Here is a 12,824-nt window from a genome sequence, read left to right as displayed (position 1 = left end):
AAACATCTGCAGCTCATCCAGAACGCTGCTGCTAGAGTTTTAACCTGGACTGAGAGATCTGAACACATCACAGCAGCTTTAAAATCTTTACTCCGGCTTCCAGTCAGTCACAGAATAGATTTTAAAAGTCTGCTGATGGTTTACAAATCCCAGAACGGTTTAGGCCCAAAATACATCTGTGATATGTTCAGAGAATATAAACCCAGCAGAGCTCTTAGATCCAAGGACTCAGGTCAGCTGGTCCAGTACATAGTCCAGACTAAACATGGAGAAGCAGCATTTAGCTGTTATGCTGCAAACAAGTGGAACAAACTGCCAGTGGAGATTAAACTTTCACCAAATGTGACCCGCTCTGGCGAAATGAGTCGGAAGTCGCAACATTCTATTTTGAGGTACGGGCAGATAATGTGAAAAAACAATGGATTAAAAAAAATTTTTTTTTTTTTTTAAGCTAATTTCAAAGAATAGACATTAAAAAACAATCTCCCAAAGTGGTATAGTCCATATAATTGAGGAAAGGCACGTAAATGACAATTCAAGTTGACTTGCAAGTTGTATTAAATGCGTTAAAATTTAACAGGTTGAACAAATTCATCGACTCCTCTCCCGTTAACGTCTACCGTTCCTATACCTCTGAGGATTTCCCTTTACCTCTGAAACATCTCTATCTCTGCTCGCTTCATAAAACCAGTCAAAATGCTTAAAAATGTACACAAACAGTGACACAAAGGCCCACAATAGGCGGGAAGTCACGTTTCGAGTGACTGGTGCACGCGATTGGTCCAGCCATCACTCCTGTCAAACTAGCTATCTGTGTTGGTGTAGCCTAAACTAATTGTAGAAAGTCTCTCAATATTCGTCAGTCAAAAAAGTCATCGTCTTATTACAATATTAGTATCGTGTAGTACTGTAGTATAATGTAGTGTGTTGATCTGTGTTTTTGTTTTAAAATGTCATTCGCCAAAGAAAGTAGAGTCGCGAAAGCTTTAAACTCTCTTGTGGCGTCCAATTTGAGCTCTGCTGCTGGACAGCAAGACTTGCTAGCGCTAGTTTTTTTGGAGCTGAGGTGATATCTTCTGAAGAAGAAAATGACAGCGATGTCGAAGACTCGGATATGGAAAAGGAGCAAGAATTCGCCACTCGTGGAAGATGACGATGAAGTCATTGAGCAACCTGTGACTGATATTAATGAGATGACGAGGGCTATGTCGAGCTGTGAAGCAGTGTGTGTGGGAACAAAAATAAATATTTTCTAATCATTTGGGCTTCAGTCTGGTTTAATGCCATTTTATATGTGTACAAATGCCTTTGGTAAATTTAAGATAAAGAGTTTATCCCTTTAAATTCACAGGATTTTGAAAGATATCAACAAAAAAATGGGCAAAAAAACGCAATTTTCTCAGGTTTTCAATCGTAAAAAGAGAGTGGAAGATCATAAATCAAATGGCCATATTTTGAAAACCATCCAACGTATGACTTTGACTATGGTATCATTTTAAAGCTTATTTCCATTCCTTTCTTTTGGTACAAAAATCTCAATTTTGACATTTGGGTCACTGTGACTCATTTTGCTGGATCAGGTCACATATGTAGACATTTTTAAATCCAGGTTAAAGATATTTCTGTTCTCATGTGTCTATGCATGAAATATCTTTTAACTTATCTAGACTGTTGCTTGTTTTTAAATTCATTTAAATTATTTTATTTGTTTCTCTTTATATTCTTTTATGTATTTTTAATGCTTCTTACACTCCCTGCTGCAATGCTTTTATTTTATGTAAAGCACTTTGAATTGTTTGTACATGAAATGTGCTATATAAATAAATTTGATTTGATTTGATTAACCATGTTTCGGTTAATCCTAAGAAGTCTAGGTTGGATTCTGTTAATAGCATTTCAATTTGCTCCTTTTTGGGGAGCAGGCTTCTAATGTTGAGGTGACCACCAAATAATCCCTTGGGTTTGTTGTTTTGATTCCAGATAATTTGGGCGTGGTTGACTGTTTGAAATAATTTGTATTGTCTTTGTTTTAAAGTCTCTATCGAAATGCTCGTGTGATATTGCCTAGGTTCATGTCTTTAATTCCAGCGGGGGAAGCTGGTTGTTCACTTCTTGCGTTGGAGAATGAAGCATCTTTTGCTGTTCAGTTTGCTTTGTCCCCATTCTGGTAGCGCCGGGGCAACCCGGGGCTGCACGGTGGTGTGGTGGTTAGCACTGTTGCCTCACAGCAAGAAGGTTCCAGGTTCAACACCCAGCTGGGGCCTTTCTGTGTGGAGTTTGCATGTTCTCCCCGTGTATGCGTGGGTTCTCTCCGGGTACTCCGGCTTCCTCCCACTGTCCAAAAAATCATGCATGTTAGGTTGACCACCTGCTGGTGGTGGTCGGAGGGGCCGATGGCGCCGGTGCATGGCAGCCTCGCCTCCGTCAGTGTGCCCCAGGGCAGCTGTGGCTACAATCCAGTAGTCTGCCACCATCAGCATAGCACTTTGAGATTCCGTATGAAATGAAAGTGCTTTACAAATGTAATTGATTATTATTAACCTTGCCATGTATGTAGTCATTGTTTTAGATATCGGAGAATATTCGTGGCCAGCGCTTTTTTTCCTTGACTATTTATGTTTGAGCCATTCGAGAAAAACGCCGGTCGTTCCTCTAGTAATTAGCATAAAATGTATATTTTGCAGTATCCATATTGCCTATTTATTGTTATTGTCAGAGTACTTATGTCATGTCATGTTACGGCATGTTATGTCTTGTTATGGTAGTTGCTGTCCTAAGAATTTCAGTGCCCAGTCCGACTCTGTTGTTCTGTGCATCTGACAATAAAAGACTTGAAACTTGAAACTAGTCTGTAAGCTGTGCACGGCAGCTTGCTTGATCAATTGCAGTCTCATGTTCGCTGATGATCGTCTGGGTTTCGGTTTCTTACGATTTGGGGGCGCACTAGGGCATGTTTGTCGTTCCTCTTCCGGGTTCCATGGGATGGTGTCCTCAAGCTGTCTGCTTTTTGGGGTCCGCGGTCCGAAAGTTATAATTGTGTTGTCTCCAGCTAATGGGGGGTTCATACTCGGAGCTGTTTCAGAAGTACAGTTCGTTGTGATGTTGAGCGAGGCTTCCACCATTCTCAAGAATTCCTCACCCTCATTAATTTCGTGAAGTGTAGATATCGTTTCTTCCAGGGCAGCTATTTTTTGCAGCAAGTTAATGCAATTTTGGCAGGCAGGTGGGAGGCATTTCGTTAGCCACTTGGCTTGTTGTTTTACTGGTGCACAATTGTTAAATAAGTAATTCAGTACATTTATATCTGTTTATTATTTTTTTTTTTTTTAAATAGGAAAGAAATGTTTAAGTTAAGTCTGATGTTGCCTTGCACCAAAGAATGATCCCAGTCTTTTCCACACAATGAAACTCACCGTTTGTTACCATAATTCCGCAATGTTTTTCTGTATCGGTATCAGATCGGTATTGGCCTTTACGAAACCTCAGATATTGGTATCGGATACATCCAATATATGTATGTATGTATGTATGTATGTATGTATGTATGTATGTATGTATGTATGTGGGTTCAACACCTATGAGAAAAGAGGATCTCTCTCTCTGATGTTGATTACTTATCACACAAAATAATATTTAGCTATTCCAGTATTTATACACATTAGTTTATACAGCTCATAGGGAACTGTTGCGATAATGTCTCCTTTTGTCTCTCTTCTATCAGCATTGTTAGTGCATCAGAAAGCTCGAATGGAGAGACTGTGGCATGAGTTGGAGATGAAGAAGAAGAAGTTGGAGAAACTAAAAGAGGAGGTGAACGAAATGGAGAATGACCTGACCAGAAGAAGGCTGGAGAGATCCAACTCAGCCTCCCAAATTCCTTCAGTAAGATCAATTATCAATTCACATTCACATATTATAAACATCTGTTTATTGCTAAACCTATCATTTGTCAAAAAAAAAATTGTTGCCAGACAAGAGGCCGAACGGCAATAAAAAGACTCTGGGTCAGACTGCACATTCGTCAGGGTCGTAGTACAGCAGAGTCCCGTAACCTGAAGCTGGGTTTTTGACTTGGAAGATTTTGTTCTATATTTTCAGAATGATATCGCAAACAGTTTACTTCAGATTTACTTTGCAGTTAATTATGGAGCCGCAAACCAAAAAACAAAGCAGATGGTACTTCTTTTTCTGCACAATGTGATGTTGGGGTTCCACTTAGAGCAGGGATGTTGAACCCTTGCAGGTTCTGATGCAGATGCACAGGTTGAGGGAGATGTTAGTTTGAGTCAACAGACAGAGAAGTGGCTGCTGGACCTTAATTGGCCTATGTTGCTGAGATCAGCAGCTCCTTGGTCCTGTGTTGGTAAAACTGAGGCAACTCCTTGAGTGGGCTTAAGTCCGTCTGTTACAGTGGGCCATTGGGACTTGAAAGCAGGATGTTCAGGTTTTTTTGACAGAATCCTCTCTGTCTTACTCTTTTTCAGATTGAAGAAATGAAGCAGTTACGATGCAAAAACAGGTCACTGCAGATCAACATCGACTGCCTCAGCAAAGAAATTGATCTCCTTCAAACGAACGGTATGGTTCTATGTGTGTCTTTGATATAATGCTCAGTATTCTTTTGCGTTTTCACATCTTGGATTTACAATGTGAAATCAGTTTGTTCCCTTGTGTTCTGTCACTATGAAGTGACCAGTAAGCCATATCGGTCAGGCCTGCTCACATCCTCTTCAGCAGGCGCAGTTAAGTACGTCTATTGTGTTGTTAACTACCAGTTCTTCCTGAATTGCCTCCTGTTGCTCAAGAGTAACAAGAGATTTATTACCCCCATGGTAGTACTTCCATGCCCCAGGCTAACCAACTAACACACATGAAGGAAGAACACTGTATATCTCTCACAAAAGCTTTATTTAAAATCAAACTGTGTATAGGATCCATACTAAAGGTTTGTGTCTACACAAAAAAATGCAGTGCACTAAAAAGTGGACAATGATGATAAAGACGTGTGTTTGCACATTTTTAGATTGAGATTTGCAGCTGAACGCGTACACATGTGGATCAGCCTCACGTTCCGCCCTCTGCGCACCCTTTCTTGATTTTATGGTGAATGCAAAGCAGCTTATTCATATTGTTTCTCAGAACAACTGACACAAAAATCAAGCTGCTAATGAGCCAACAAAACATTATGAAAAGCCTACTAACCTTAAAACTGACATTTTGTTCTGGGTCCCATATCTGTGAAAATGTGGCATTCAGTGAGCCATTCAGATTCTCAGGGGAAACATGGCTCCTCCTTCTGTATCTCCAACTAACTTCTACTTCAGATGATGCTGCCTTCACTTTACATCAGAAGTTGGAACTCTTTGTTTTGACATTAACATCAAATTTCATCATTGGTCATATCGTACACTTAACTGAAGAAATAAACGAGCTGATTTATATTCCAACAAGGTGATCTGACTGCTGGGTTCTTTTATTTTATTTCTGACCAGCCTGAAGTTTAAAAATCCAATTTCCCATCGGTCATTGAATGCACCGTCAGTGCAACAGGTCTTAGGCACTAAAAACAGAAGACTTGTGACACAGCGGGTGGTATTACCCCGCCAGCAGTCCCTCCACACCGCGGGGCTTTAACAGTTTGGTGTGTGGTCTGAACTCTCAGCTTATTTACTGGATGCTCTTTCATTCTGTGATAACATGCTCCGGACAGATCTGAACCTGAGGGAGACGGGGTGACTGCTCGCCCTAAAATGATCTGACTGAACACAAGTGTAAACCAATGGCAGAAAAGGGAGCTGCTGTGTTCGCTTGACCAAAGCATGTCACAGACCTCAGGAAACTGCCAGCTAGAATATGTCTGCTTTAAATATGTATTTTTCTTGTCTTATGTAAGAAGCATCATTTAGTTGTACACAAGTGTTGCTGATGTTTACAATTAATGGCTGATCAATTCAGACATACCAAAGGGATTGTGACAGAATTGATTCTCTTCATTTTTGTTAAAAGCGCTGTGGACATGAGGACAAGAAGCAGGAGAAAAAGCTGTTGGAAGTGCTGATCCAGCATCTGATCAGGATAGCTGATGGCTGTCAGCTGTTAGTTAAAGCTGCATGTAGGGGAAAAAAAAGTGATTTTGATGTATTTTCTCACTTTCATTTGTGACATTGGAGCTGTAAATGATGCTAGGCGCATGCATGTACCATCATCATAGCATTATTGCTCCACTGTGTTTTAAATCTTTACATTTGTATTCAGAGCTCTTTGCATTCGAATGTAAACCATGATTCCTTCTGTCTTCATCTGTGTACAGGACCACACTTAAACCCCAGTGTAATCCATAATTTTTATGACAACATTGGATTCCTTGGTCCTATCCCACCAAAACCCAAAGGTACTTTATCTATTGGTAAGTTTAAGAAGGTCTGTCTGCATGGTCCTGTCTCTCTTCATAGGGGACATCCTGGGATTATTCACCATCATTGATATTCAATTCAATTCAGACTGAATTGAATCAATTGTGATTTCAGGCCCGTCTGAGTTCATCAGCCTTATCTCCTGTTTAGTCTTCCAGATGCTCTGTTTCTAGTTTCACACTTTAAAAATGTCTTTTAAAGTGTGAAATGTAATGTCAACCCTGCAGAAAACCTTGCATGTTGACTAGGGATGTCCCGATCCGATCATGTGATCGGAAATCGGGGCCGATCACATGGTTTCAGACTCGACCGGAATCGGACCGTACATCGCGATCAGGGATCGGATATGTAGCCTATCTATATATGTATATTTATTCTCATTATTTTTTATTTTTAAAAAAATTTAAAATGGAGGACAAAAACGTTGCGATTGCAAACTGTGAGATATGCACACTTGGGATTTCAAGAGGTGGGAAGGACATGGCTAACATCCTTGATGAGAACAGGAACAGGCTCACACCTGACAATCGGTTTATTGCCAAGTAGGTTTTCACTTACAAGGAATTTGACTTGGTGTAGTTGGCTAACAATATAGATATGTATACAGAATCTAGATATATATATACAATATAGACTATGCGTTAATGTAACACAGAGGGTTTGAAGATGCTATGTTAATGTAGCTTGTAGGTCTGGGGGAGAGGGAGAGAGTCAGTGTCAGGGGGGGGCTCCGGACCTTGTTGGTAAGGCCAGTAGCGGATGGAAAGAAACCGTTCTTGTGGCGTGAGGTTTTGGTCCTGAATGACCGCAGCCTCCTGCCAGAGGGGAGTGTCTGAAAGAGTTTGTGACTGGGGTGGGAGGGATCAGTCAAGATCCTCCCTGTCTGCCTCAGCGTCCTGGAGGCGTACAGGTCCTGGAGAGATGGAAGATTGCAGCCAATCACCTTCTCTGCAGACCGAATGACGCTGCAGTCTGCCCTTGTCCTTGGCGGTGGCAGCAGCGTACCAGATGGGGATGGAGGAGGTGATGATGGACTCAATGATGGAGGAGTAGAAGTGCACCATCACTGTCCTTGGCAGGGTGAATTTCTTCAGCTGCCGCAGGAACTACATCCTCTGCTGGGCTTTCCTGATGTTCAGCTCCACCTTGAGGTCCTGGGAGATGATGGTTCCCAGGAAGCGGAAAGACTCCACAGTGTGGACTGGGGAGTCACAGAGGGTGATGGGGTAGGCGAGGCTGAGTTCTTCCTGAAGTCCACACCCATCTGCACTTTAGCGCGTTGAGCTCCAGGTGGTTCTCCCTGCACCAGGTCCCAGATGGTCAGCCTCCCACCTGTAGGCGGACTCGTCCAGAAGCAGCACTGCTTTCCATCAAATGTAGTTACACCAATTATGTTTGGGACACGCTAAATAGCCCCTCGAGGTTTGTTAAAATATCGTACAATGATGATAAGAAAAATCCAACATGGTGGACACGAGAAATATTCACTACTAATCCATATTTCTGAGCCGTGATTCCAGCTGTCCTGGTGATGATGAATTACAGGAATCCATTTGGCTGTTTGCTCTTTACTGGCAATGGAAAAGTCTCTAAACAACAGCTTTTCTCCATTCTACAGAAAGAGTCTTTCCGCCACTCAGCGAACATGACTGAGTACTGTCACATATCTGATAACATCACCTGCAGTCATATGGCTTGACTTTAGCATATCAAGAAACAGGAAAGTAATATCATATATGTATGATTACAATGAATTGATGAACTCGTACTTGGCCTCTTTGAATCGTTCTTTGTCCCCACTCCTGAAGGCCGCCTCCTTATCCAACCTTAACCTTCTGAGTTTGGCTGTGAACCAGGTTTAGTCGCTGTTGTAACTCGCCCTGGTGCGTGATGGAACACAGCAGTCCTCACAGAAGCTGATGTATGATGTCACAGCCTCTGTGTACTCATCCAGACTGCTGGGAGCAGTCCTGAACACATCCCAGCCAGTAGAGTCCAAACACGGCCTCACTGCTCCACTTCCCTGATGTCCTCACTCCAGGTTAGCAGAGCTTTAGTTTCTGCCTGGAAGCAGGAATCAGACCATGACGTGGACCATGACGGTGATGGTCAGAGTGGGCCAGTGCAGAACGGGGGACGGCGGGATAAGCATCCCTGACTGTGGTGTAGCAGTCATCCAGAATATTCTCCTGTCTGGTCGGGCATTTAATAAGCTGTCTATATTTAGGAAGTTCATGAGTGAGATTTCCTTTGTTAAAGTCACCAAGGACAATAATCAAAGGACAATAACAAGGTAGAGATGTTGGTTTTCATCCAGAAAAACGTACATTTCCTTCTGTGCAGCCAGAGGAGGAGAGGAAGAATTAGGAGTGGAGTTAAAGCACATTACTGGCCTTACTTTCTAACACTGTGGTACTTTTATCTGCTTATTTGTTTCCATGCCTGCAGCTATTTCAGGTTGAGCTGCTGCTGGTTTTTATATTAGACATTGTTGCACTAAATTACCATGTGAAGAATTTGTTTATTACTTGATTAATTAAATGATTAAATTAATAAAACTGATAAAGACTTCGAACGATAAAACTAATTAAATTAGTTAAATGATCAAATAAGTGAATAAAATAAAGAATCAGGGACATCCCGGATCTGTTTCTTCGCCGTTCTTCATTTTTTTTTTAATGTACTGTAGAAGTATCGGATCGGGACTCGGTATCGGCAGATACTCAAAATCAAATGACTCGGACTCGGGGGGGGCTAAAAAACCTGATCGGGACACCCCTAATGTTGACACTTTTCACAGCAACTAGGTTGTTGATGTTGACACCTTATGACACTGGTTGTCCCATGTTGCATCTCACACTGACTGCCTTGCTCTTGTTCCCAGGGCCGGGCAGTAAGACTGTGAAGCCCACTGCAGACCAGGAGGAAGATGAGGGCACGCAGTGGAGCTGCACAGCCTGCACCTTCCTCAACCACCCCGCCCTCAACCGCTGTGAACAGTGTGAATTCCCACGGCACTTCTGAGCCCAGCGCGGCTGTGGCGTGCCGCCCCTTCCTCTGCCCGCCTGACGTCTAACAGACTGGAGAAGACATAGCCCCTTTTTGGTTTTCTTTCTGTCTTTAGATTAATTGGACGGAGCGTATTCATTGTGCATCACACAGCCGATTTTTCACGATAATATTTTCCTTTCTTCCTCTCTAAGGTTTGCAGAACACTGTCCTCTGAAGGCTTGACTGGACAGTATTTACAGCTTGTTTTTGTTCCTAAAGATGGGATGATACCTCACCTTAGAGACTCATGTGGGCCCTTTTCTGCTCAGTGGGCGACACTTTACCGCCGGGGATCCCTCGCTGCTCCCACTTACAGTATTACGAGCGTGGCCCTGCAGGGTGACGGCACACAAACACCCACTTTAACATGCGCACACCACACACGTGTCAGTGTGCCGTTTCCTGATTGAATACTTTAGTTCTTTCTTCTTGGATGGTGTGACCTGGGGATGGGGGTCTGTGTTCAGCCACTGAAGGGGAAACTAACAGACTACTTGTGGACTTGCAAGTTTGCTGTTTCTTGAGGATGCAGAAGGGCGAACAGCCAGCGTTGCTGCCACTAAAAGGTGCCTCTTGTCATCCCTTCAGCGCCTCTTTTCTGTCTACTCAGTTGTGATTGATTAAAAAAAAAAAGTTGCATGCTTTGTGTACAGTACACGGAGGCTCTTTACTGTACATAATTTAGAATGTGCTTTAAATACCTTTCCTTCACACTATGAATCACTTGTATTTCCTGTAAGTATAGCTTCATAGACTTTATTAACTTTTTTTTGTCTTGTTTTGTGTCTTCTTTCAAACAAGTAAGCACCATGCTCCCTGTTTAAGCTTTTTACTTGATATCTGTGAGAGTTGAAGCCTTGCAGAAAGAGGAGTTAAACCCTTGCAGTCACCATGAAGCTACGTCTGCTGGCCCATTCATTGCTTGTGTAATTACTGAGTTTCCTGTGTACGATCTGTAGATGTTAAGTGTAAAGGCGATGGAGAACGTATTTTGTTTTCTTTAACAGGATCAGTTGGGGATTGTTAGGGGTGGGGGTCAAAAAGCAAAATGACAAACTGCCATCTTATCTGACAACTGGAATGTAGGATTTGATGTGTTGGGACAAATCCACCTCAGTGCAAAGTGACACTCATTTTCCAGCAGAATCAGGAAAATGTCAAAGTGCTTCTGGGAGCAGCCGATTGGTTCTAAAGTTTCTGTGCAACCGTCAGAGATCAAAGTCCGTCGACTTCTGGTTGAATTTTGCTCTTATACTTCCGTGCTACTTTTATGAGCCCCGTGCCTTCTACACAACAGGTCAGAAGTGTTGCATCATGGAAGCAGGCAAAGCCAAAAAAAAGGAGACAAACCGCCCTGAAAATACAAGCACAACATGACGGTCCACTTTGTATATTCTTGTTTTTATCTGGCTAAGACCATCCTCCAAAGTTTTTATTGATGAGGGTGCTTCTAAAGTTTACTTATTGTCATTAAGTTACCTTAACTGTGGAGTAGTTTCTTTTTTGGTTTGTTTTTGTTTTTCCACATTTGTGAACTGTTGTTGCCTTCCATAAGTGCCTTTGAATTAATAATGACAATCTATTCTGTAACATCAAAGTGCTATTTTAAAAACCAAATTCTTACTAATGTGTAAACCCATTTAGAAGTAGAAGATGAATTATGGTCTCTTAAGCACTTATGTCATACTTGTTCCTTTTACCAACCAAAGAAACCAGTTTTCAGCTTAATCTGCACCGTGGTGTGAAGAGGCGGTTTATTCATATTTTATTCATTTGGGGGGCGGGGGGGGTGTAATTTGGATATCTTAAGTATTTTTTGATTTTTAGCTGGGAAAACTGTCTTTGTAACAGATAAGTTATTTGTAAAAATAAAAGATAAAAAAATCTGAAAGTTGTTGCTGTGCCCTTTGTGATGTTACATTTTGGATCTATTCTCTAGAAGATGGTAGTAGAGATCAACCTGGGGAGATACTGGCACCCAATTCCACATGAATGTTTCTTTACATGCGCTCAAAGAAGGCCCTTATAGCGATACATCAAAGAAGCGTCAGCACACATGACCCAGTTTACAAATGAAGTAACACCAGAGGAGCTAAACATCAGCTACTGATCGGCAGAACTGTCACTCCAGACTATAAAATCAGGTGTATGGCTTTCTTCACCGCCTGGATTGACTACAGGAAAGCATACTGCTTGATGCCACACACATGGATAGAAGAATACCTTCAAGAGTTCATCAAGACCTAAATGGGACTGAGGAAGACGGCTCTAAGCCAATTGCACAAGTTAACATCAAGTGCTGTATCTAACAAGGAGGTGCTGTTTTGTAAAGGCCTGAAGCCCCATAGAGTGGCTTTGGATACCGGTTCTGATGTGGAACAACCATCAGCCACCTCTTCTACATGGTCGACTTCAAGCTGTATGCCAGGACTTAGCGAGACATCAGTTCACAGATGCATCTCCGTAAAATATTCAGGAAGGACATCAAGATGCCATTCGGACTAGATACATGCGGCCAAGTGAGAGGAAAGCTGATCACAGCTGAAGGAGTTGAACTACCACCACAACAGATGTTCAGGACAGTTGCAAATACTTTAGGATCCAATAGGCAAAGAGTAACTGATGAGACCATAAGGAAGTCAGCCACAACCAAGTAACTACAAAGAGTGAGGCAGGTCAGCTGAGTGAGAAAAACAAAGTCTGAGCCATCAACACATATACCCTGCAAGTCATCAGATACCCCCTGCTGGTACGATAACATGCCAAAAGAAGGAGGGAGCCACATATATCAAGACAAGAAAACGCCTCACAATGCACGCTGAGATTGCACACTGTGAAGGAAGGGAGGTGGGTGGGTGTCAGAGCCACCATCCAGGATGAAACGACAAATATCGAATATAAATATAGAAATGCATCAGGAAGATGGCCCCCAGTGATTAAATGCAAAGTGAATGTCTTGGGCAGCTAAAACCCTGGACAGGAGAGGAGGAACTATCATGGAAAGATAAGCCTCTGCACGGCATGTATCACTGACAGATTGAAGAAGTGGCTAGAAAAGGCTGGTCTGAAAGACAGCATGGAGGCATTAATAATGGCAGCTCAGGAACAGGCCCTGAGCACCAGAGCATTAGGGGCCCTGGTCTACCACACCAGACAGGAGCCCAGGTACAGGCTGTGCAAAGAGGCCAACACATAGTAGCAGGGTGTAAGATGCAGGCAGGTACGGCATACATGGAGTGCCATAACCTAGAGGCAGGAATAGTGTGCAGGAACATCTGAGCTGAGTGTGGTTTGGAAGTCCCAAAGTCAAAGTGGGAGATGCCTCCAAAGGTAGTGGAGAATGACAGAGCTAAGATCCTG

The 12,824-nt window shown here is 42.5% G+C and overlaps 1 protein-coding gene across 4 annotated transcripts in view; it reads left to right on the top strand.

The window, feature by feature from the left end:
• tab2 (TGF-beta activated kinase 1 (MAP3K7) binding protein 2) overlaps positions 1-11,331 on the top strand; it is a 57,766-nt gene extending 46,435 nt beyond the window's left edge. For 2 of the 4 annotated variants that reach the window (XM_075458520.1, XM_075458521.1), the window contains exons 4-7: positions 3,722-3,882; positions 4,485-4,578; positions 6,311-6,406; positions 9,298-11,330. In XM_075458520.1, the coding sequence (XP_075314635.1) occupies positions 3,722-3,882; positions 4,485-4,578; positions 6,311-6,406; positions 9,298-9,437 (491 nt within the window). In that variant the 3' untranslated portion in view covers positions 9,438-11,330. Of the gene's footprint in view, positions 1-3,721; positions 3,883-4,484; positions 4,579-6,310; positions 6,407-9,297 lie in introns of all 4 variants that reach the window. The other 2 variants (XM_075458522.1, XM_075458523.1) reach the window with 2 other exon arrangements.
• Positions 11,332-12,824: the final 1,493 nt, after the last annotated feature.

The sequence above is a fragment of the Odontesthes bonariensis genome, chromosome 24 (assembly GCF_027942865.1).
Source record: "Odontesthes bonariensis isolate fOdoBon6 chromosome 24, fOdoBon6.hap1, whole genome shotgun sequence".
NCBI lineage: Eukaryota > Metazoa > Chordata > Actinopteri > Atheriniformes > Atherinopsidae > Odontesthes > Odontesthes bonariensis.
Note: the sequence above shows the minus strand (reverse complement) of the source record. Positions and strands in the feature narration are given on the sequence as shown.